This window comes from Tyto alba, unplaced genomic scaffold (genome assembly GCF_018691265.1).
Source record: "Tyto alba isolate M040663 unplaced genomic scaffold, T.alba_DEE_v4.0 Super-Scaffold_18, whole genome shotgun sequence".
NCBI lineage: Eukaryota > Metazoa > Chordata > Aves > Strigiformes > Tytonidae > Tyto > Tyto alba.
In genome coordinates, this window is record NW_024881280.1 from 22,147,335 (window position 1) to 22,174,375 (window position 27,041).

Here is a 27,041-nt window from a genome sequence, read left to right on the forward strand (position 1 = left end):
ATTGCAACATGATATACCATAGTTGGCATCAGAGCCTCGACTCTTGGAATATTTTTGTTGTTACCACAGTGCTATGTGTTTGGACTAAGAATAATTCTGAATGAAAATATAATAAAAAATATTTCTTAAATCTTTCTGTAGCAAGGGCTATTCTGGTGTGTATGTGTGTGTGTTTGTCAATATCTAATAGTACTATTACTCAAATTTTATACTTTTTAAAATCAGAGTCAACTCAGCAAGAAGTCCAACACAGCTAGGTCTCTTAGGTGTTGCACACCACATTTAATGCCTGAAAACTGTATTAGCATTCTGCATATGCTCCTTGAAAGATCAGGGTAATGATAGGAAATACAGTGTATAAAAAGAGGAAAGCAGTACTTCTAATACTGTTGTATGTTATACAGCTTTCAGTCTCTTGGAAACTACGGCAATATATCTACAATGAAGTCCCTTTTTTCAGGTCTGTTTTTACAAAAGTTTTGAGAATTAACATTTCTGATATTTTTGAATTCTTTAATTTGGTATGGAAATGCAAGTGGACATTATTTGAAGTTTCCTAAAGTAACTCAAAAAGTAATTTCTGAATTAATATGCAATAGTTTTAATAGCAAAAGTAAAAACAAATATCCAAGCGGCTATTAGCTTAGAGTAGAGTTAGTTTGATTTAATATCTCATAAAGTAAGAGGAAATAAGTAATCTTGCCAGTAATAAACTTTGGGTGGCAATAACCTCCAGCACAGAAGAAAAGTATTTTCCATTTCTTCAAAGCTCACTTTAGAGTCCCTTTTTAGATGTTATTTTTCTTTCTTGCATGTCATCCATTAAAGATTAGCTGTGGAAGGTTGGAGCATGGAGAGATTATGAATGACAGAACAACTCCTGCAGAATAATAATCAGTTTTTGGTATTTAATGCTGTTTGACTTTTGCAGACACATTTCTTATTAACCTTTGGTACAAACAGAAATCCAGGTTCCTGATATCTCATGGAGAAGATGAATTCAAGATCCACTTCCAATTAAACTGAAATAAGGCCAATATTGGGCTTTAGCCAAAAGAATTCAATAGTTCCCAACCCTTGTGTTTATAAACCTAAATATGAATGATATTTTACAGTTTAAGTAGGTAATGCAGATACTTCCCTAACTCAGTTTTCTATGCATAATCCATTTGTATATATAGTCTACGTAGTTCTTAGGGCTTTTGTCCTCTTAATGCTTCATTATGCAAAACTATTTCCTGAATATTTTTTCAAAATATTTCCTGGGAAATAACAGAATTTTGAAAATAGCTGTAGAATTTGATTCCTTTGTAGGGGAAGGTAGACCGTTCATCTAAAGGACAGAAAAAAATCCCCAAGGTGGGAGTGTTGTGACTGAGAACATTTGGCTTAATTTTTAACAGCTTAATTTGAAACAATTAATTTTACCTTCAGATTGTCAGAATTGTTGGTTGTCCAAAAGTTGCGTGAAGCTCTTTGAAGTACAATATGATGAGCTGGCATAGGTTAGAATGTAAATTACTAAGCTATTTATGGATGGAGCTTGTATGTAAAAGGCCAGCCAGTATTTTCTGCATATTTTTACGATTAGTCTGGCCCTTCTTTTTTCCCCACTACGGTGCTAGATTAATATAAAGAATTAGGTTTTATTCAGGAATAAAAAGGTCTGCAAATAATCTACTTCTTGGGGTATTACAAAAACTTTTCTTTAACCTGTCAAATTATAACTTGCAAACTTTAATGCAACATTTATATTTTCCCCCCTAAAGTAAATATTTAGGCATCAGTAATTATTCACTAAAAAAAAAGTTTAACAGCATTATGGTTGAATTTGAAGTCAGCTGTGTTTAGTGTATTAGAAGTAGAGGCTTAAGTATTGTACAGGGATTGGCTTTCACAAGAACTGCCTTGGGGTCTGTCTATAATACTCTCTCCTATTCTTTCCCACTTTATTTTTTTTTTAATTGAATTGGGATCTGAGTACACAAAGAAAACCCTATGCAGAGCTGCCACTAAGCAACTTTAGCCTTTTATTAAGAACATTCTGTTTATAGCATTGGAAGTGTAGGAGCAGATGAATGCTATGCACTAAATACATACAACAAACACAAAGCAATAAAGAAGTCACTGTGTTCTATCAGTGTTTGTTCAGATTGCTTTATCTATAAAGTCACATTTCGGTGTAAATGGCTTGTAGTCTATAATTCCTGGTATAGACCAGTGAAAACTCTTAAGTAGTTTTCCTATGATCTTCTTATCACTACTTTGCTTTTATTTTTCAGTTATAGGTCATAACTGAAAGTAAATAAATGGTAGCTTTCAAAAAAAAAGAGCTAGGAACTTAAGTTGTCTGTTTCATAATAGAACATTTCAGTGCTATTTTTAAGTTGACAGTCAGTTCTGGAGCTCATGGTAGTTTGCCATTAACCTGAATGAGATCTGTGTAGGAGCCTTAGGCTTTGAACATTTCTAGGGATTATCTGCATTTTGTAACATGTGTGCACAGAGACCAATTAATGACACATTTTAAAGGCTCTCATAGCAATGCAGTAAATCTTTTTTTTTTTTGTTTATTTGGCTATGATAAGATTGACTACTTATTTAGGAATTGTGAGCACAGTCATTAAATCTAGTAGAAAGAAGTCTCAGAGGATTTTGATTTCTAAAAGGGCTGGATTACGAATACATACTTGTTTGTATTTCTGTAAGGAGAACGAGCATATATCCATATAGTTAAATAACATTTAATAATAGTGGCCCATCTGGAAATGGCAAGGATAGTTTCCAAGTCCTCCTGGGGTTAGACAGACAGAGACCCAGCAATGCTGAACAGAAATGGGAGGACTTATGAAAATGACAAGGCAGATAATCATTGCACCTTTTCTCCCTAATTCCTAATTCCTCACATTTGTGTAGCTGCTACTCAGAAATCCAAAGTGAAAACACATCAAAAATCCCTAAAAACTTCTCTGTAGGATAAATTTCAACTGACAGTTTTTTCATGGAAGCAACTGAGCAAGATAAACAAGAACCTAATTACAGGAATCTTGAATTCTAAGTATGACTTGGCCAAGCAAGTTCTTTCATGTTTCTACTTTTCCTTCAGAATAATACACATCTCCAAAAGGCAGAAAACAGAAAATATTCTTTGCTTCGTTTTTCTCATGAGTTCAACTTTCACTCCTATGTTAGAGTTGTATACCTATATGAAACAGAAGTTGAATCATGCATCAAAATTTTTTTGAGTCATTATTGGGTCAATTGTTCAATATTCAAGATGCTCAGAGCCATTTTTTATAAAAACATATCATCCAATTTGCATTTCTTGCTGTTGTAATGGTGCGAGTAACTAGTGAAATTACTTTGAGTGTACCAGAATCAATGCCAAAGAAAATCCCAAATCTCTTATTGTTCAGCAACCACTGACCTTGAATACTAAATCTTAAACTGCAAAACCCTGACCTTCTACAACAATGCACTGTTATTAACAGAAAAACTTCTCACCGCGTCTTCTTGGAAGTAACTGATCACTACAACTAGTGCTTATTACAGAAACAATTAGTAAAATTTTAATAGCACTGTTTCTTGAATCACTTTTTTTTTTCACATAGTCCAAAGCCAAAAGCAGTATTTCATCACATCTGTTAATGTCAAACGCCTTGCAAAGTCCAACATATTGTTAGTATTTCTGTAAAACTGACTTATCCTGAAAGCCATTTGTTACAGTGTTAAAATATTTACTGTATCTTCTGAGATAGCGGTGTAGCTAATGATCTCTTCTATTCCTTGTAAGGTCTGGCCTATATTCTGGATTTTACATTTTTTAATGGGTAACATGAAGTGATTTCTGCTGCCATAGATGTTTTAAGTCCTAACAATTTTGTCTCTCTTGCCTCTCCTATTCAGTTTTTTTATTTACACAGATGACCTCTAGGAAATCAGCAAACAGACTTTTTTCCTGGGAAACATGCTTCCCACCCTTCCCCCCAAAGTTCTGTTGTTTGGAAACTCATGAACCACTGTTTAAACTAGAATGATTTCCAACACACCTTCTCACTACTGCTGTATTTTAAAGGTAGTTTAAAAAGGGTAGAAGATAGGTTTGCTGAAAGAATCAGGTTCAACTAAGAAAATATGTACTCTGCTTTGACTCAGTAAACTCATACTTGGTATGGTTCATCTTCTTCATATTTACTTTTGCCCATATTAGAAAACAATTAGCTTACTAAACAAATTTGAGTATTTGGGAAGAAAAAATCTACTTTGAGTCTCTCTCATTTGACTAAGAATTACATGATATTTGATAAGCTTGTTTAAAAATGGACATATCCAAATATTATTGTAAACACCCATTGATTTGTTTTACCTGCAATATAAGTATTTTACTTAGTTGGCTTACATAGTAGCTAATAATATTTGTTAATGTAATTTAACTGCTGTGAACCTTTACTGAACAAATATTGAAATTTATACAAGTCAAAGAAAGAGAATCTCTAATGACTTTTGTAAAAGCTTCCATTTAATAGTTAAGGAGAAAAGTTTATATGACATACCAGATGCAATTAACAGTAGATTTTACATTTAATAAAAAGAAAGAAGCATATGTATTTGCTTTATTCATTCCATCATAATTTGCATTAGAGCTGTGGGTGTTTAATGAGCAAATTCCAGCTAAAATGCTATATTGATTTTCTAAGTGAACTTTGTAATAGCTATCTACCTTACAAAAGCTCTCTGTTTACAATTGTTTTCTTTACTAAAAACTAAAAATGTTTTAGAATTGATGAGTTTAGCATAATGATTCTTTTAAAATAAAGAGCTCTTTTAGAGTATGCAGGGGTTTTAGTTACAAGGAGAAAGATGTTATTAAATTATTCCAAAGCAAATAAAGTTTTTGCAACTAAATAGTAATGTCATATTTGTATATGTTGCAACATTTACAAACATTGGAAAATAATCCTTTTTTCTTAATTTAGCACTGTGGGATTTAAATATTTTAACTCTTGAATGTCATTATATGTATATGAATCAATAAATGACACAATTCATTTTAGCTTAATACTTGACTATTCATACTTCATTTTTGTGTGTCATTTTCTTGCTTGAAACATGAGTTCTGTAAGAATTTGTGTTTCTTGTTGGTCAGGCCTCAAGATAAACAGGATAGGGTTGGTTGGTGCACCATTGGAAGGTCTCCAAGAAAAACCTCATGGTGTCGACCAGAGCAGTTAGTGACTAAGTAGCTGGATCACTTTTTTCATTGGATCAGGAATCAAGTCAGCGTGCCAGTATGGGGCTAATAGTCTGCTGGATATGCCATATCTTGAATGGGATTTAGGAACCTGACTTGTTACTCTCAATTAATTTTTTCCTGGCATTTTTAAGAAGCATAGGGATGATAATCTGGATATTCTTTACTCTTTTTAATATGGAGGATTCTTATGTCACTCTCTCTCATAGATTTTTCATTGGACACCTTATACTTCACATACTTTCTGAAATATGGCACAAAATGTTTTGATTTGCTGCTGCTTTACAACCCAAAGGTGTATGTATTTCAGTGGCTTATTGGAAGAATTGTGTGATCTCTGTGGTCCTGAACTTCTACTTGTGACTTATCCGTAGCTCAATCTGAATGGTAAATGTTAATGTTAACAACTTCATATTTCGGACTACCTGCAATTGTGTAACTGTTATAATATTCCATATGGTATTAAAAAAATGAATTCGTAAAATATTAAATAGAGTCAGAAATGTATAGGCATTGGCTAATAGAAATGTCTAACCTAAATTCAGCAGAAGCTTTGGCTGGTGAAGGAATCAGGTGAGCTAGCCTTCTGTAGACCATTAAAATGAGTTAGACAAGGACTTCAAGTATTTTTAAAATTTGTAATTTCTTATGGTCAGTGTCCGTGTTGCTACATGGTGTTAAAATGCTGTGTAGCTAAGTATCTTATTTTAAACTCAGGTTGCCATGCAGACATCTTACATAATTTTCTATACTCTCCCTAATCTGTTTTGATATGAAAAAAATGTCTTGCAGTATTACTTTTTAAAAATAGAAGTAAAAGCCAAACACTTGTAATTGATATGGAACTACTATAATTTTTTTTAATGTAGTTGATGGATCTAGTCATTGGGATATTCACTCCAGTGCCTTAATTTAGTGGAAGGATAAGAAAATAACAAGGAGTTTTCAGTTTAAGTCACTTCTCCATAGCCAGTTGTTAAAACCCAGTATTTTGTAATGGACCTCTGAGTGGGGGAAGGGTTCACTGTTCAAGGCAATTAGCCTCTGGACTGCTATCAGGAACGGTAAGATTTAAGATAAGCAGTATGGTTAAGTAACTTTAAAAATCTCTTTTTCTGAATGTTTTCATGCTGTTATATATACTTTAGTTTAAGGTCAAATAAGCAGTAATCTGGTTTTAAAAAGCCTGTATAGTCGTCATTACCATTGGTTATAGTTACACAGAGAGGGAGTTAGATATGCCAAAACGCAGTCCCCCTATGTGTACTTGCATGCTCAAGATCCATTGTAGCAGTCAACAAATTGTGGTTTTCCATGCTGAGATGGGGATATTATAAGGTCTAACAGAAGAAGGGATGCACTCAGAGACCAGAAAGAAGTTAACTAATCTGGAAACTAATTAACCCCAGAACAGTAATAAGTGCCAATACTGCAGTTATTTTAGATAGCTTTCTATTTATTCCAGCAATTGTTTTCATTATGAAAATTACATAATGTTTCCACTTGCAACTTTATGGAAAGGGTTCTCTGTGCAGTGTCTCTGGCATGATGCCAGATAAACTGACATAATTTACTGGAAAAACTGCAGTAAACAAATATTTTAAGGTACAGATACGTAATAATTTATCATACATAATTGAACTGCTTGTGTATTCCAGATCCAACTGGGACATAGCAATTGCACTGTAGTTTACCCAGGCACTGGTTTCCCTGCCACCACAGGTCTCCACAACCTAAGTGGAAGTCTGGTGAGAGGAAATGCACAGCCCACCTCATAAAATTTGTTCTTGTTACTAAGCCACCTACCTTTGCAGAGGTCAGACTCATCCTTTGCAAGTGCTGCAAACTTGTTCCTGACTACCAGTCTGTGCACATGTAGTTTTGCAGCTTCTTTAATCATGCCTTAGTTTTTCTATTCCACATCAAGCAAAGCTTTCTTGTTACAAACAGGAGAAATAGATCTTCAAGAAAAAAGACACTATTCTTGTGGAATGAGTAAATACTCAAATAGAAGAGAATTAAATCAGTGTTTGTTAAATTTTGTGTACATTTAAAGATTTGTGCTTCTGTTGCCAATTTTTTTTTTGTTGGGATGCAACTTGTAACAGCTCTGGCCTGATGACTAGGCTTGCAGCTCCTCTGCAGATTTTTATGAGAGGAGGGACTGCCTTTCCAGAAGTAACATTTAGCCTTTCCCTGTCTTCTTTTGTCCAGTCTGATGTTATCATGCAACCTTTTGCTAGACCTGCAAAAAATGCTAACTTACTCCTCAGTAACACTCTTCTTCCTCAGTTTGAGGACAAGAGGATTGCTTTCCTGCCTTGAACATCTTCCTAATTCATCTCTCCAAACTCTTTCTCTGTTCATCTTCTCACTTGTCTTACATCCCTGGTTATCCAAGCTGCTTGTGAATTGTATGGAAAGTTACCACTTTTTGTATTTCAGTTGGTTGGGGAGTTTTGGAGTTTTTTCAGTACTGATGAAATGTATTTTATGCCAGCAATATAGCTGCTACCAAAATGTACTACTATGTTCCTATTGTTCCATTCTGTGAAGAGCCATAAAGTGTTTTATGTTATGTCACACTGTGAAGTTTTTGTACAATAATGTACAAAGGTGAAGTAAGAGTAAATTAATGTATAAAGGCAACAAAATTTATGTCAATTGCTGTAAGAATGGATGGATAAAAACTCTAAAGTGAAGAGGAAGGAAGCCTTTCTTTGAGAACTTAATGACTTCAGCAGTGGTTCAGAAAGGAGCAGAGAGTTCTGAAGGGGATAAGGAAGCCCAGGAGCAGTGGCTTAATACAGAAGTTTCTTGAGAAATAAATGCCAGAATTTGAAAGAGACTGTAGTGTGGTGTTAGGAGACTGTGGCTAAACATCAGCTTGGAAGATTAGGAGGGGAGCATGGAGAATTCTGGAACCTACAGACCTCAGCTGAGTTTTTTGAAGGTGCTTGTGACAATCAGAGAAGATACACTCCTCTGTCGTGCAGTGACAACAGTCTTACTATGGCATCCCAAAAGCCCCTAGACGTTTAGACTGCAGGGTTTTATGATGACTGTGAGGAGAGATTTGCAGTATTGCAGAGGGAAATGATGAAAGTATGAATAAAGATTTTAGTGGAGGCAGGGTCGAGGTAAGGATTCTGGCGGTGTGCCAGAGATTGTGTTAGACATATTGACAGGGGAGAGGCAGGGAGAAGACGTAAGCTCGGGATGAGGAATGACTTGAAGGTGTTAGTTTGCTCCCAAGGATAGACGGTAAATCTTAGTTTATTGGCACCTAATGCTCCAAGGTCCATGTATGCCGTAACAGATAATATGACAGTATATTACACAATAAAGTAAAGGCTTGGCAGAGAAGGAGAGATGCCAGCTGTGCCACTCTTCTGATACCAGAGACAGACTATGAAAATATTAGAATTTTTAATATCTAATATCAGTGTGTGACCCTGATAGGAAGCAGTGTGATGGTAGAAGTAGTTTTAATGGATCATTATTTTTAACTCTGTGTCCTAGAAGAAACCTGCTAGTGTCTCATATGATTCTGAGCTTTAAGAATTACTTTTCCATTAAGCAAGTATTCAGAATGCAAAGCAAATTGCTTCCTTGCCCTGTTTAATTATACAGGGATGAATTTGAAAACACATAGCTTTATTTCATTACTTAAAGTATTCATTTTAGCAATCAACACCAATTTAGTGTTGTGTCTGAAGAGTAATACAGACCTTATCCAGACTACTGTGAGGTCAGTGGAGAAATGTCGATTTTAAGAGATGCTGGCAAAGGTCCATGGAAGTGCATTTAATAGTGTCTTTCCCTGTCACACTTGTTTGTTAAACATACGGGTTACTTTTGCAGCTCTGGTGGAAGAAGTTTATTCTGCTCAACGGGAACGTGATGAGGCTGTTATGGCAAGGCTTAGGTTAGCCAATGAAGAGAGAGATGAAGCATTTCTACGAGTCCAGCGTTTAGAAGAGTCTCTCAGAGAGTAAGTATACATTTCCTGCCCTGTGCAAAAAAGGTTATGTCAGTCTGTGACTGTCATAAACTGCTTGACAGTGGTTATATAGGAAAACTTAGCACAAACTTCTCTATAATGAAATACCAGGCTAATGCTAGTTTTACCGTGCTACTGGTTAATTTATTAGCCATCCTATAAGACTGTATTTTTCTCTGGAGACTGAGAGCAAGGTGGATAATTTTGATCACAAAAATTAAAAATATAATCAAAAGCTTTGGTATTGATTTATTCAGAGATAAATAAGACAAATGTGACATTTTATAGGGATCTTTTGAAACAGAGTACCAGAATGTCAGTCAGAAGTTGCAATGTATAGGAAATCAATCGAGCCTTTAAGACCACTAGACATTTCATTCAGCAAAATTTCTACTAATGATGTGAGTGACACAGGAAAAATATATGGTTTTGTTCTTATCTTTAGTGTAGCAGCAGTTTGTAAGGCAACAAGGGTATAATTAATACTTCATAGAATTTTATGTATGCCATGTTAACAAAAATAGGCAACCTCATGTTAAACAAAACTGCTAAGTCAGGAGAGGAAGATCAAGAATAGTTTCTATTCTCACTTCAGGATATAGGCAGCTTTGAAACTACAATTTACCTCTCCGTGTAATCCTTCTCCATCCGAGTTATGATCATCTTGGTTACCATCTATGGTAGTCCCTCAAAGTCTAGAGTGGCTGAGAAATTTCCCCTATTTTTCTGCAAAGAGAAATACAAAGAAAACAGAAATTTTCCATGGTAAGAGACTGAATAGGTGCAGTTGTTAGTTAACTGAATGGCAAGCAATTATGTTTTAAATAATTGTTTCTACTAAGAACACTCTTTCCTCTTTATGGCAGAAAAACAGTCGTCTTCTTTTTGGTATTTTTGTAGGTAAGGCCAGAGAATGTTATCTAAATAAATTTCAATAATCTGCACGTAGTTTGTGCACCATTACTCTGTGGAATTTACAAGTTGCTAGAGTTTGTCACAGCCTGTAAGTATGACTTAACGGCAAGATTAGGAGATTCCACTCCCACAAGAACTAGTGCACAATTTACTAGAGTAAATGTCTCTACAGAGGCCATTATAGGTGTACATGCATTTGAAATCTTGCTTTAAGCAGCAATCTCTGAGGAAAGTACAAATGTGCTTTAAATTCCCATAAGAGGCATCATAACTGTGAGCCTTACTCCAGTCTTTCCAACTTCTCTTGTCACTTTTCTAATTTTATATGTTCCAAGAGTAAAGAAAGCAAGGAAGTTTTGTATGGCCTCAGACATTAAATGAAGCTGTGTATAAGCTGTTAGCATAAACTCAAGATCTTTGAAACTAGATGATCTTTAGGGTCCTTTCCAACCCCAATCATTCTGTGATTCTATGAATAAAATCCTTAGGCAGATCTCAAGCAGGCTTATGCCTCTCATAGGGCACAAAGATGTTGCTGAAGGGTTCTGAAAATTGTTACATGCTTTTATTTTCTTTGGTAGTTTTAGTGTCAATCATCAGAGCAGTAAAGGAAAAACCCTAATTGACAAAAGCCACAAAGGTAGAGAGCCCAAAAGCTTTATTCCCACTGTAAAGTTTGTTAAGGTTTGTTAATCATCCATGCAGCAAGTACTTAATGGTAATGGATTGCTAGGCATTAATTGCCATATGCAATCCCCTGCAAGGGAGAAAACCTCATTCTTTATGTTCAAGTAATCATCATGTTAACTGCATCAGATATCCTAATATCTGCCTCTTTCCTTGCTTTGTTACTCATTCAGCCAAACTGCAAGTTTGATAATAATGTCTTAAGCCATATCAGACAGTGTAAGATTTCAAAGATGTCTTGCTTCGTTCCACCAAGTTGTATTCAGTATTACCTCAGCTCACAGTGACTGCATCCATTTGCGCAACCTGACCAAGGTCAAGCTGACCACAGATCTTCCCTGACCCATATCACTTCTCTGTGTGACAGCACCTTCTAGATAATGTATTTATTTCAAAAAGAGCAATGGTATGGTACAGGGAAGCATTTCCTGTTGTGATTATTGGTTTGTGGGGTTTTGTGTTCTTTTTTTGAGCAAAGTTCTTTGCTTGTTTTGAAGTTTTTGGACATTACAGAACCAAGAAGGCGGGATTGCCTCCATCAGGCTCAGCTGATTTTCTTCTGATCCATTTATTCGAAGTTTACAGGATGTTTATTCATGCAGCTGTACACCTTGCAAACAAGGAATGGTTGAGTGGAGCCAGGATTCCTGCTGAAACAGCAGCCTGGCTCCAGCACTCAGGTTTCTCAGAACATTGGGCATCTTTACTAACTGGAGTAACATCTCAGATGAGGTGACAAGACATGCATTTCTATATCTGCCTGGTTGTCTGGCATTTTGCAATGGGAGTAGCAAACCAGGACTGTGACTGAGAAGAATCAAATTGAGGTGCTGCATTTTCAGAAGCAGAGTCAACCCCATGAGGAAATTACTTTTCTCAGCCTCTTTATTCTAAGTAGTTTATTACTGTGGCTGAATGGAAATTTTTTTTGGAGTTCACGTCACCACTTTACTAATCCTTTGGAAGGAGCAGAAATGATGGGATGAACCATGAGGGACTTGGTTTATTTTATTTAACTTTGGAGTTTCTTCTGGAATCTTGGAACATTTCCAACCACCACCCTTAATGTTTTCTTCCTGATTCTGGTTGTTCAAAAGATCAAGTTCTCTGTCTCAGATATGTTACACATAGAGGTTTGGGGTTTTTTAAAGAACATTGGCTACTGGTGCCACACTCATCAGGTTTTAGAGTACAGGTCACTCCTTCCATCTGCTTTGGACTTACTCCAATCAGAGATCTTTACAAGAGGGCAATATTGAACAACCTGCCAACCTTTGTCAAACACTTTAATGCTTTCTTTAAATTAGCAGCTGGAGCCATTCTGTTGTCATTATTTAACTGTAACAACCAAAATTCTTTCAGTCCTGTTGGCCCTAGGGGTTATGTTAGCGAAATGTGTGTAGAAATGGGAGAAAGAGGAATCCTTGGTTACTACTGTTTAAAATCATGAGAGATCTAAGGGTCACTTATTGTCTGTGCCCAGCACGGGGAGAGACAACAGGGCAAATACACAGCTTCAGATGCTGCTTTTTAAAAAATACTGTCACCTAAGGAGGTGTATGCACACCTACAGACAGATCCCTTGTGGCAGTAGTATGCTGAAGGGCTACACTTACAGTTGATGTTCCTATTCTTTTTCCCACCCCCATTTCTCCCTAAAGTGTATTGCTTACCCAGCCTCTTGGTTGGCTGGGTGGTATTGTTGACCCACACTTTTAGCAGGGTAGAAGTCCTCTGGAGAAGCTGGGTCAGTCCTGCCAATTTACTTTGACAAATACCGTTCCTTTCATTGTGAATACAAACTAGCTGGGGATCCATTTTTAAGTCCCACATGAAAGGGCAGTTAGAGAAAGGTAAAAACCTAAAGCAGGAACTCTACAATTTGCCAAATCAAGGATCCGGTTCTGAGAATTTGGATTTATAATATGTTTGTTACTTTATGATTTGTGTTACTTTATGAATGCAAGTGAAACCCAGCAAAGGTTAGCTTTTACTTTGTTTCGTTTTGTTCTGATGCTGACTGTACATGTTGGAGTAGTTACCACTTGTGAATTCCATATAAATAAACCAGCTGTTGTACACTGGTAGTGCATTCTGACTTATTTCTTTCTAATTTAAAGAATTAATTTCTGTACCTGTTGATTTACTATGCTTTATATACTGTTATCTGGTAAAACTAATGCTTTAATGTAAAAGGTGCTAGTGTGCTGTCAAATGGTCTATGATGTTTGCTAGCTAAAATCTCAGCTTCAGAGAAGCATCTGTCACAGCACTTTTGAAAAAGTGTGTGTAGCTGTTTAGTGGTGCTATATCTGTCTTATTTTAAAATATCGTATGCTAGTGACAGACCTACTTTTAGTAGAAGTCACCATTAAGTAAGAAGCAAGGGAGTGGTAAGGTAACTTTAATATGCTGATTTTTCCAGAAAAGAGGTCTCTTCCATTTTAAATACACGTAGGTGTTTTAAATAATATGCTGTCCATATAACTAACCTTAGGTAAAATAAAATGCATACTATCCCATTTATTAAATTTTTGTGTTATCATTCACTGCTTTTGCACAGCAAGTGTTCAATGCTGTATGACTAAATTCCTCGTATCATCTTTGTATTTGACAGGTCAATATATGTTCTGTTGAAATAGAAAGGGAGGAAAGTGCAGGGGGGGTGTTCCAGAATTAAGTAAGGGCCTTGCAGAGAATTGGCTTAGCTTTCTATTTTATGCAATATATAAAATCCAAATATTTTTAAGGAAACTTCAACTAGGTTTTTTGGAAGAGAGTAATGGAAAAAGAAATACTTTAAATTGAAAAAATAAAAATAAAAATTCCACAAAATTCCTGTCCTATTTCATTTGGGGTACAGTAAAAACAACAAAAATACGACATCAGGTAAAAGTTGTAAGCCCAGAAATAAATAAAATAAGAGCATCAGTCATTTCTATCACTGGGGAACTTTCTTCATCTAAGCACATATGAACAATTGATCCTTGTAGTCATATATAGCAGTAAACATTAATAACTTAACAGTCTGAAGTCAGTGCTGAAGATATGGAGCATTATTGAAAGATGGAGTCGAGCAGGTGGCACTTTAATATGTTCAGTGTCATGGTTGACTCTAAAGACTAGTAGAATGAAATTACTTGAGGTTCTAAAGATTTAAAAAGCGAACTCATTTTGCTGCACTAAGGAAATGCTACTGATCAGGCTTTCTGTGTCCCTTTTTTCTAGGCTAGAAAATATTAACCCTGAAGAAAATGACATGGTAAGCCATTCTCTGAGGAGATTTCTTGATGTCAGTCTTATATCTTAGAGGCTTAAGTTCAATTGAGTGGGTTTCAAGAACTAAGATGTGGGAAAAAGAAGAATTGACACACTAATAATGTACATCTTTGCTGCAATATGAAAATTCAATAACTTCACTCAGTCAATTTACAATTCACATGTGCCTATTAATTAAAACCCTATATTAAATAAAATATATTAAAACTTCATGTCTGACTAACATATAATGCTGTTGGTAGACATTACAGGAATTACTGAACAGAATAAACAATGCAGACACAGGGATAGATATACTGAAGAATGGAGCTGTAATTCTGAATCGAATACACAGGACCAAAGAACGTAAAAAGAAAATAATAGCTGAGGAAATGAATGCAGTAATAGAACAACGGGATGCTGCTTTGTCTCAAGTAAGTTTCTGCAAGTATATAATCACTCAGTATAATTTTTTTTTTCATTTTTTCTTTTTTTTGATTTATTTTTGGGGAAGGAAATGATTTTATTTACTTTTCTCTGATTAAAATCACAAAGAGAGCCCTTGTAGTAAATGGCTGGCTAATGATCAACTGTTTCTTTATGGCAATAGTGCCCATTGAAATAGCATCAATGCGTTTCATGAGAAAAGTTATTTTTATATTTTTTGCACCTGATCAATAACTGTGTCCTTTTTTAAAAACAAAGTAGTTTTCAGTGTATTGACCAATATAAAAAGCTATTAAGGGCTTGTTTTTGCAGATATAATGCATTGGATGACAGTTAACTAGGACTCAATGATTTGTAAAGGGTTATAAGTGGCAGAAATATACATTAAAGGAATATAATGGTACCACATGCAAGAATGCAAGCAATTCCTCCCTTTGTTGCTTTATATTCAGGAGATAAAAATAAGCATGCGGTCCTTGACTCTCAGAGTCTTATGCTTATGCTACATGAGTTGAAAGAACCTGAGGTCCTTTTTCTGCTCAAATCACTCATTCTCTGCAATTTCCTATTTTCACAGAACAGTACTGTCTTCATTCTCTTCACTATGAAGAGAGTCTCATTGCTTTTCCTATCTCATGGAAGAGTTTTTCTGTTGGTTTGTTTTTTTTTTTTTCTCCACAGTTTTCTTTCCTGGATTTTAACCTAGATTTAGCTCAATAGCAACAGGCTGTAGGGAGAAGCAGTCCAAGTAGGGGATATATCTCCTAGGAAAACACAGGATTTTAGACTGGTTGAAACTCTTTATGTATTCATCCCAGCCAAAAAATCTCATCTAACTCTTCCAATATTGAAAATTTAGATTTTTAAAGTGAGTTACCAAAGTTAGCCCACGTCTGACTGATTTCTATTGAAGTCAGGTTTGTGATCTTGAGTGGTATTGATAATCTTGATTGAATTCATGTTGTATTGAGAAGGTAAGAGAGTCTCCTGGTAAGAGAGTCCCTTCTACACACCCTGTAATTTTCACTTTTTTGCAATTGTTTTTTCATTCTCTCCTACTTAAACCTTGAAAGCCCCATCTGCCTGGTGCCTAAAGTATTTTGTGTGTCTATCCAGTGTGAACTGTGAAGGACGTTAATTTTGGAAGATGTTAATGGTGGAACTTTATTTTTTCAGTCTACGTTATTTTGCTTCTATAAAAATGATGAGCAGCATAGCTACTGGGAAACATACAACAGTTCTGCCAAAAGTTTATGTTCTTTCTTCTTTGCACAGGGCATTTGAAAAGTGAGCAGCTTATAAGAAAAAAGCTTTCAGCAATAGAGAAGAATCTTTTTGATATTTTTATTTTTGTTTTGTCAGTTTTTGCTTCTTTGTTGAAGTAGACTTTCAGGCATACTTGGACCATAAAATTTTTATGAATGTCAGAAGAATGTCATTGTAGGGCATTTTAATATACATTTTAATTGAATTGATTTTTAAGCTGCCTGTTTAGGGAGTAATCTTTTTCAAGTAATCAGCTTGGAAATTAATAAAGATAATTATTTTATATAGTAATAGCTGAAGTGCCACAACTAGCAAAGCCATCTTTAGGCCTGTCAGCAAAAAGTACAGATAATATTAAATAGATAGTGCAGCTGAAAAAATAATAAAATAATAAGTGCCAGCTAAATGAAAATTTGAATATTTGGTATTAAGCTGTATTACTGTGATAATGTTTTCAATTCACAACACCATTGTTTTAAATTATTTATTATTAATAGGACTCTATTGATCAAGTGTTGTGTTTACACATTTATGATGCTTTTACAGCTGTAACTCTTGAATCTAGAAAATTGGTCCTTGGAACTGAAGCTACCATTTCAATGTGCATTTCGCACTTGATGATTCCTTGGGAATTCATACCGTATTTGAATTATTAGTAGTCTTTTGTTAACATTGCAATAGCGGTAGTTATTACAGTGCTAACAGCAAGAACAATAGGAGAGGGATTCCTCCATTAGACCACAAAGGGACTAGATATAATTCAGGGGATGTATATGCTTAGCATAACAAAAGCAAATTATAGGAAGTTAGATCTGAGGTTGCCTCAGGCATTCATAACATCTGCAAGTTAAAATCTTTTCGGTGGAGGTGACATCAAATATGAGGGAGGGATTGATGAGAGCAGGCCAAGACAAAGCAGAAATAGAGTAAACCATTCGTGTGCTGTGGCTATCCTCTGGAAAAGGCATTTTTAAAGTTCAGAGGTCACTGGGCAATGGAAGCTAAATGCTTCATGACACATTGTGTGAACACGGTGTTGCTCTGTTCCTACTTGCTGTTGTGCGGTGCTGGAGACAGCAATGTCATTTGGGTGACCACCGTATGACACAGAACTGCCTGTATGACAGAAAGGGTTTGGACTGACTGTGTTTAATGAAGCTGCATCGATTATCCTCTTTTATGGTTTTCTTGACAGTAGCCTGGCAGTTGACAATTGAGTACAGTGAATATAAGTAGTATCTAGCTTTGGGGGTTTTACTTGTAGAATTCCTGATTTTGCTCAGTAAGAAACAATAACACAAAAGCCTTCACAGCTCAAACACAGTGCTTTGATTTCAAGTAAGAAATAGGTTACATTCATAGAGAATGGACGTTTTAGAAACTGCGTGTTTCCTCTGACCAAGTAAATACAAAGTACTTTCAACTAGTCTTTGAAATAGAGTTTTGAAATAGTTTTTCTGATAGTTAGACTATTAAGTTACATTTACCTGGACTGCTATTGCAGCACACGTGATAATGGTTAGATAGTTGTGATTCTTCTATTTGGATTTTACCTAAATATTTCTTTTTATTCTTCAAAAAATGAAGAGCGCTGTCCATGTCTTGGAAAGGTCATGAAAATGTTTCTTTCAGCCATAACACTCAAGAAACTGCATATTTTTTTGACATTGCAAACGTGTATGTTACTTCTTACTAGGAAGGAGATAGAGGCACTTCTGTCACTGTATTGAGCTCTGCATGTGTATGTAATCTTAGATCATTCACTAGATTGCTGAGCAAATATGCAAACTACTTTTTGTGTGTGTGAAAACAAATAAAATGGTATAAACTCAAATATTTGATACTACTTTTAGTATGTATTTTCAAGTGAATAAAAAACAAACAACTAAAGCGTGGCTAAACATTGACATCCATCTTCTCCTGTACCAACCCCCTTAAAAAAACAAACTCAACTGTTTGGTTGTATTTGCTAAGATATGTTTGTTAGCGAACAGATATTGTGTTATACTGGGGAGCTTGAATCTGTTTTATGACTGATCCTCTGAAAGGAAAATGGAGAAAGATGCTGACTGTCATGAGAAATAAAACATCAGTTTCTTGTCTGTAATGTTCGTTTTTGCATTAACCCATTCAAGGAAAAACTTATTTGTCCAGTTGGTTGTACTACAGTTCTGCCTTTCTTCAGAAACCTTTTTGCTTGAGTAATCCAATTAGTGACAGACATTTAATAAAGATAACATGGCACAGTCACATTGTGTGATAAAATACTTTAAAAAAGTGATTTCCAGCAGGAGGCAATACAGTGCAATGTCTCAAACTAGCAACCACTTATTAACTACATCACACCTTATGGACAGGAATGTTAATATGATTACAGGGTTGGCAGCTGAAGCTGAGGACTTGAGTAAGTCATTGCAATTACTTCTCTTCTGGTTTAGAGAAGAAAGGGGACCTTTTAATTGGTACAGCTTGAAGGAAGTGATTTTTTTAAAGCTAATTAAGAGATGGCTTATAGTTCAGAAGATTGTGTGTTTGATAAACTTTCAGTCCTAACTTTAATTCTGTAAATGTGGGGGGGTTTTGAATTGGGAAGAGTCAGTTTTATACCAAGTTTTAAATATTAAAGGTGTAGAATTTGTTGTTAATGAAAAACAGTGGTTCCCTGGCTGGCAAAGTGTCATCTGTAATACACTGATCTTGAAGCAATAACATAACTGGCAAGCAAACCTGGTTTTACAGCTTTGAATAGTTTGATCACATCCTGCTGTGCAGGAACATGCTTATGACTGCTCATGTAAAAAATTGGCATGTACCCAGTTGCTCATCTGAAGCAGGTTTAAGTACCTTTCTCCATTTTGAGGCACTATTTGGCAGCAGACAGCACTTTATCATCATTGAAAACAAAGATGAGAAGCACTATGCTTGACTGCCCATCATTATCAGTTTCGACTAGTGACTAATAACTGATAAATGTCTGTGCTTACAAGCCAGCTTCTTGCTAACTTTTTTTTTTTTTTTACTTTCTGCTCAAGCAATTTCTCTCCTTTTCAACCAAATAAGGTGTAGAGCTCTCTGTTATCTGTGATTCACAGAGCATTAAGGCATACTCAGCGCACATGAGTGAACAGGTCTTATAGAAGTAATAAACCCAAGAGCTGTATGAAGTGTAAAAACAACAAAAGCATATGTAAATTCAAAAAAAAAAAAAAACAAAAACGTACAGATCTTGGGTCCTTAATTGGGGAATACTCAGGTAATGGGTTACAGTTGCTCAAGATTGTCTCATCTGGGGATAGAGGTGATTCCTTTGCAACCCAAACCACAGTTTGGGGTGTTATTTTTAGCAATTTGAATTAGAAGTTCAGTTTTAAACTCTGTGTTTTCGTACCCTTTGACACTTCCTGTTTAAGGATACCAGTTGAGTTCTTAGTTGGCATGTTTGACAGTGTCCTCCTAGCTGCTCTGCCAGGATGCTTCCTCTACTACCTTTTCCCATTTGCCACTGGTATTTGGGAATAGGGAAGAAAAGGTAGGACACTGTGTTCACAGCTGCTTGTGAGCCAGGCAGGTGCTGTGGGGTACTGATGATTTTGGTCATGGGCTTATTTGAGGAGGGAAGCGAAGGTAAAGATGTTTATTGTAATTTGAGGATACAAGGACCATGCCCTTATGCCTGGTTTCCTTTGGGCAGGCAACAGCAAGTTCCTGTTGTCCTCATTTGCAGTGCTTTTCTCTGAGAGTTGGCAGATGAATGGGCATGGGGAAATTACTTGCCAGCAGAATGGTTAAAGAGAGAGAGATGAACTGTCTGCAAGATGCCCCTTTTGTCTTACAAATCTAGTCCAAGCCCTGAGAGAAAGCAATAGGGGTATGGAATAAGATGTAGAATAGATTTTTTTATTTATTTTATTTTATGTTGAGATTTAACATCAAAAGTTCCACTGTGACTGCAGGAAGAAAACAAACAGGTCTTGAAGAAATGGTTGTGCGTTTTATTGGTATTCACATCAGTGGCCTCAGGTAAACCTCATGGATTTCTCTTTGGAGGTAATGATGAGTAAAAGGGATCCTGAAGAAAGATCACAAAAAGCCAAGTTATACAAGCAATTGTTGTGATTGGCAATATTAGTTTTCCATTTGATTGCGTTGCACTGTAATGGTGCTTTATGATGTCACATTCTATTTCCCGTCTACCTAAATAATGATAATCCTTTGAAAGTTTGACTAAATCCATGTTTTCAGAAGTCCGTGTTACAATAAACATGGTTAAATCCATATTTTCTTTTCTGCTTCTCAGAATAAACCAAGTGAATCTCACCAGTTACAGAATTTTCAAAGCACCAAACAGAGCCAGTGACTGCCGTAGTTGAGAGGTATGGAGCAAAACTATTGGGAATGATGCTGAAGAGCATCAAGAATATTTTGCATCTCACAAAAGGGCAGGTTCTTCTCTACTTGGCTGCTTACTTCTAAAAACAAACCCAGCTTGAAAAATTATAATAATTCTTTCCTTTCTAAGACTGTTAGGTATGCTCTGACTCTCTACCTTGGATATATTTGTGTTAGCTGGAGCGTGAATATTTTCCAGGGGAATACTCAGTTAAATATTTGGCTAGGTTCAGAAGATATGTGAAGTATTTTTTGCTTCTGAAGTAGGAATTTTAGTCCACTGGAGACTAAAATAGAAAGGAAACTGGCCAAATAGAATCCTCTTGGTGTCATATTGGGTTCTCTGATTTCTGTAAAGTGTTCCCCAAAAGGATAACACCTGTTTAGTCTTTCGTCATGGTGCTCTGTTATCTTTGATCACTGTATGTAACTCTCAAGGCATTAAGAAAGCTGAGGAGAGGTGAGGTGTTCAAACAGGATGATAGGAGAAGATTTGGGGACATTACACATCTGTGTCTGTATAGTCAGTTGGTTTCTTGCATCGATGTAGCAGAGGCTGTGATTTCTCTGTAGGCAGGCATCTGTTAGTAGGGCATGAAACTCCCTTTGATTTCACTGGAGAAATTCACTAGTGAAAGTGAGTATTTTGCAGCTTGTTCTTTAGTTTGACTTCAGCAAGGCTTTGGTTGCGTGAGGTCTTGTGGTTTTTGTGTTAATGCTTCTCACAGCTGGGAGTACAGGTCAGCTGGTAGGTCATTACTGGGATGGGAAGAAGGATCCGAAGGGAATTACCCTAAGGAGCTCTTATACCGAAGTTTTCTATTTAATCCATGAATGCTAAGTATGAGTAAATATATAAATGTTAATGCAGTGTTTCCTTGAAGAGAGGGATTATGGTTTGTCTTTTTGAACTTCTGAAGAAAATTTTTAATTGATACTACATTTCTTTTTTTTACTGTCATAAGGTTTTGGTTGAATGATGCCCTGAGACACATCATTGTTTGCACTGTTAAATCACCTGTTGTTCCTCTGCAAACAGTGTGTTGTGCAGAATTCAGAAAATACATGTCTGCATAGTATTTGAGGGCATGATCAAGCTTTGTGTCTTTAATTGTAAGTTTCAATGTATTTCCAGTTGAACATTCATCTTCTCTTCAGTACCTAGAAACTCCTCACCCCTTGAAAATGACAGAAAATTTGCATGCTAGCTTCTTTGATTAATTGCTATTTTATTCATCTGTAGTGGTGCTAAGCTCTAGGTTCACACAGCTTACACTTCCAAACCAATTTCTAGAATTAATTTAAATATTTAATGTCAAAACCCTAGGATGAAAGAGAGGAAAATTGTTTTGTATGCTTATTGATGGCCTGCTTCAGTAGCAACAAGCCATAGAGGAAATTTCCAGTGCAATACAAGCAGAATTCAAATAGTATTCCCTCTGAAGATGAGGCTGAATCAACTGAATCACTGTGCATACAATAATTTCTATAGGTACCAGAACTATTGTAGAGGTACCTAAATTAAGTTTTCCACAGTACATAACACTTCACAGTTTCAGGTTAAGTACTGAGTGTTGAATCAAATTTCAGTTTGCTTACCTGTTGGATAAAATGTCTCTGATTGTCTTAAAAATTAAAAAAAAAAAAAATCTGTATGTTTCATATTAAAAGCTGGTTTTCTTAGGTAATTTTCTAAGAAATCTTTCTGCAAAAATACTTTGTTATTTTGAATACCTGGATGAGTTTGCATAAGAATGCTTTTGATAGGTGACAAGCAAGATTTTTGTGTTTCATATTTATATTTAATGTGGAGTCTGAAAAGGTTAATATGTCTGACCTGTGTGTTCATTTCACTCCTTGCTTTTACCCAGTTTTCAGTTCTTGAATTCTTACAGTTGCAGCTTTGTGGTTGATTATGTCTGTATTAGAAAGTAGTGTGAACAAATAGAATGGGTCTGGAGTATGAAATAGTTTGCAGCATCTGACACCCACATTAATGTGTTTTGGCAGGGAGTGGGGTAACATTTTTTTATTTCTTTCTGTTTTACATTGGACTAGCTGTAGTCAAGTCCTACGAACTGAATACTTATTTGTGTCAGAATGCACTGGGTACATTTCTGGAGTGCATCTCTGAGTTTGCTTTAATCAAAAAAAGGAATCTAGTTCATGTTCTTAGGTAGCACTCCATGGTGCAAAACAAAGCATAAGAAATAGAGTCAGGTGAGAGAAATTACAGCTTGCACCCCCAGTGCAAAGTAGCGTGCAAATTATGTTTCTTCAGTGAAAATTTCTGATAGTCATTAAGAACTTTAGATAAAAGTTCAAAGCTTCATTATTTATAAGTATAGAAATTGAAAAAATCCATTTAATCCAATAAAATATTTAAAAAATTATTTACATTAAAGCTCTGCTAGTGTATTACATGAAATTAAGGATAAAAATTAGATGACTTCAAGGAAAATCAGATTTGTTTTAAAAAATAAAAGAAGTAGCTAAAGGGAAGTAAAAGCTATCAGTGTTCTTGAAGAAAGTATTCCAGTACATTTGTGTTCAGCCTTTTACTTTGAAAATTCTTAGACTATTTTATATGCAGACTTTTCTGGTGAAGATTTTGGACCTGTCCACAGGACATAAATGAACTTGGTTCCTTCAAAAAGAAATAGGTTTTGAACTAATAGCATAAATCACAAATAAAATGACACACAGACTGTAAGGTTTGGATTTAATTGGACAGTGGAGATACCTTCAAAGAATAACAGCCGAACTATATTGCTGATCGTGCCACTACCCACAACATCAGTAGTCAACTAAGAATATTGTGGGACATGGAGCTAAGAAGAATAGAGAGAGCTGCATTTTGTTGACTTTTTTTCTTCCCCAGAGTCCCTAAAGTGAAATATTGACCTATCTTCTAGCATTGCAATACCCTCCACAGTCATCTTTATGATTCAACATGTGTGTTAAGCTGTAAAGAGAGGTTGTGAATGAGAAATTTTAGGTCTGGCAGTAACAGGATGTAAGGAAAAATTATTGTAATGATGATAAGCTGATTACTCATTTTCAACAGAATGGTAGATGATTGCAGCTGAAATGTGGACTTTAATAGACATCTTTATTACTTCAATTTCTTTCTAGATTTTTAATTGTTTTTAAATGGACAGATAACAATTATCACAAAGTGATTTTCCCTCTTGCTTTGGTCTGGACATTGTGACCTTTTTTTTGGTTGTGAAGCCATTAATCGATTTCTGGAAGACCATCAGACTTGAAGTTATTTTACGTATTCTGGTTTAAAGCGTGTGGTGGCCCTGGCAAAAAGAAGTAGAACAAGAAAATCTATCAATATTCTCTTTATGAAAGAATAACTTCACAGTAGCATTAACTTATCTATGTCTCATTCACCAAGTATGCCTACATTTGTTTGTTGTATGGCTTTACTGTTTCGTGCTTCAGATGGTGAGTATCTAGGATTTACACTCTTTTCCATGTTCTGTTTATTCACTGTTAATTATTTTTCAAGCTGAGTTGCTTGAGAACAAGAAAAATTTAGCTTCCATTACCCTCTATTGCGAATGAAGGACAGGCTTTCCCCCTGCATGTGATTGTAAGATGCTGTTGACAGGCAACTTGTTAATGCTTTCTGATGTTAATGTTTTGTTGTCATTCTTTTCAGTAGCATTTTTAAAGTATTTATAGGTGAATATGCTGTAGGTATACACAAAGTCAGCACAAAATACCATATTCTGGTTTATAGTTTACTTTTGTATTGAAAATACTTTTTTGAATGACACCATTCAAATATGTAGAAATACTTAAAGGTCCTTAAGAAGCTGTGATTGTGTCAGAAGTATCATACTTTTAGCTATAACAAAGAAAGATACAGCTGTGGATGAAAACCAGTATTAAATCATAAAAGAATGACAACTTTTTGCAATTCTGGATTTATCAGAAATACATAATACAAGTGGCTAAATGCAGGACTTTTCATTGGTGTAATGTATTTATGCAGGATAATTGGCAGTAAGTCTTCTGAATGTCTATATTCTTGATAACATAGAATTGACAACTTTCTTTAGAGAAAGAGAGGAGTTTTAACATTAGCTGTAGTTAATGAATTAGCCGCTATAAACATGTAAGTCTAAATATATTAACTGAAGTTTTGCTGCAGTTACTGGTCATCTTTCAGGTATGCTGAGTTGCTTATTTCTTAGCTAGCTGTAACACCTTTCTGTGATATTTGCAGAAATATTAGCGAAGTTTAGATAAAACCCAAAAAAGAGACTAAAGCCCTGTATCGGAATAATGGCTATGAACACTTTGTTCCTAGTTGTCTCATGAGGTGCCTTGTCACCAACAAGTAAGATTTTCTTCCAAGTCATGTTGTAATCATGATGAGGAATTTCATACCTCAGAGACTGTATTATAGATTCCAGCAACAATAGATTTAACTCCTTTCTGCCTGGAAGAGCTCTGCTGGGTTGTGTTCAGGACAAGAGTGAACACCAGCCGTGTCTGTGAGTTTACCTCCTTCATCTTCTGTAGCTTTGAGACAAAGTATTCTTTCTCAACTGCAAGCATTTTTTTCAGGCTCATTGCTTGAGGTCCCATTCACAATCAAAATGTTAGGACTTTAACTGAATCTCAGTCTGCAAAACTAGTCCTGAAAACCTCACTGTGAAAATGAAAGCATCCAGTGTCAATCTCACAGAAGAAATAGCAAAATCCTTGCTAATCCCTTGTGCTAAACAGCCATATCAGCCTGCTTTCTACTGTAGGGCTAGCCAGTAGCTGTGTGTCTCGTTACATTCTCTTTATGTCATGTGTGTTGTCTTCTATGATATCCAGACACTTCTCAGCAGTAGTCTTGCATTCTATCCATTTTGTTTGTTTTGGCAGGCAGGCCCATCACTTTGCTTTCAGAAGTTGTCATAACATTCTTCTATCTTCGTGTTTTTCTTAATTTTTTTCTGCCTAGGATGTCATACCCTCTACACATGAGGGATGGAATTGCCAGGAAGCTTTGAGTTGGATGAGAGCAATGTTGGTAACTGCACATATCAAAGGCAGCTGATTTTAGGTTTAAGCACTTCTGCTTTTCAGTAACATATCTGAAAGCTTCTAGTGACTGTTAATTCAAAGCTGCATGGTCAGTCCTCCTGAGAAGTGTGTATCTATTCAGGTAGCTAGTCACATAGATCCCTGTAAAACACTCCTGTGAAGCTAAAACTACATTTTGTTACAGAGGTAAAAATCTTCATATTCAAACACTACTTAATATTTGAAAAGTCTTATTCATGTACCGAAATCATACAAACATTTCTCAGTATTACTGAAGCTGAACAATACATAATTTCAAAATGTCTGGTTTTGGTTTAGTTTTGCAGAGCTTTTGTTTAATTTCTTAAACATTTCTTTGTGGGGTGTCTTTATCTTCTATGTATGATTAATTTTAAGTTTGTGCAAAGCTGATTAATTTCTTGATTTTTAAAAAATATTTTTATTCTCCTTTACAGCACATATTAGAAAATTTGAAAATATGTTTGAAATATAAAATTTATATGTTTGTTGTTACCTAGATCTCTGTATTGGTGAGAAAGAAACTGATTTCATAATAACATTTGAAGATTTATAATTAGTTACTCCATTTTCACACTTATTCTCAGACTGTTAAAACACTGATATTAATATTGCTTTCAGATAGTTGTGATCTTTAGTATGAAAGCTTCCTCAAAAAGCACGTTGTTTCCCTGGAGAAAGAGCAATACTACTGATTCAGGTCATTTATTCAAATAGTGTTTCTCATCCCTGACATATCTGCAGAGCTTTGTGCTTTCATCTAACTAGTTAGCTGTTTTAGTTTGTTATAATCTCTAGTTTAAAGTATCTTTTATTAAAGAAGTGTTTGGAGAACACATTACACAACAAAAAATTGAAGAACTGCCACTTAAACAACTGATGGCTCAATTGGGAGTACGGTATTTATCAGGACACACAGTGTGTACTACAAGGAACATCTGCAATCCCATGATTACAATATCTGAATAAAGATATTAAAAAACTGTGGCATCTATACAGTGATCCATGATACTGTTTTCTGGAATAATGTGATGATATTTAAAAATGGACCAGAAGTATTCCTTATCCTTTTGTGCAGTAAATGCCAACTTAACGTTTAGGCTGTAGTCTTGTTTGCATATGGATTTAAAGAAAATCCATTGAAGATTATTTGAAAACCAGCTCATTAGAATGACAGATTGTTTACCAAATTTTGTTTTCTTGTCAACTAATATTGGTTATGTTCAATTAAACAAGGTTGCACTTTCTAAAAACATACCTCTGTCAGCAGCTTGAGTGCCTTGCACATATCTGAGAATCAGGTTCCTGATTTCTAGATGTAATTGGAAGAACAGGCTGTGAATGTTTCTAAAATTTCTTTTCATGCACCTTTCACACCTTCATTGCCTCCATTCTACTATATATATTTTCTGAGTACCAACACTGTGGATTATTAATAGGGGGTGGGGGAAAGACTTTAAACAAAATCAACTGTCAGCTGTCTGTCACGATGTGTTGTGTCAGAAGTTTGACAAGCTGTCTCTTGGCCACAGGCCATCTGGTTGTAATGAAACTAACTCCTCTTCTGAGGAGCCAGCAAAACATGTGGTGACGGGAAGCAATAGCTCCATATCATTTGGTCAAGTCAGTAAAGCAAAGGTTTAGGGTGTAGTAATCCCAGTTCTGACATGATCTTGTTGGTTGATTAAGCTTCTTAAACTTTCTGTGATAGTTTCTCATCTCATAAAACAAGGAAGTCCTATTTACTCA

General features: G+C 35.5%; 1 protein-coding gene across 2 annotated transcripts in view; it reads left to right on the forward strand.

Moving 5' to 3' along the window:
• Positions 1-27,041, forward strand: part of MIPOL1 (mirror-image polydactyly 1) — a 192,089-nt gene that overhangs the window by 54,165 nt on the left and 110,883 nt on the right. For both annotated transcript variants that reach the window (XM_042790920.1, XM_033008656.2), the window contains exons 7-9: positions 9,116-9,245; positions 14,085-14,118; positions 14,378-14,548. In XM_042790920.1, coding sequence (XP_042646854.1) covers positions 9,116-9,245; positions 14,085-14,118; positions 14,378-14,548 — 335 coding nt within the window. The remainder of the gene's footprint in view (positions 1-9,115; positions 9,246-14,084; positions 14,119-14,377; positions 14,549-27,041) is intronic.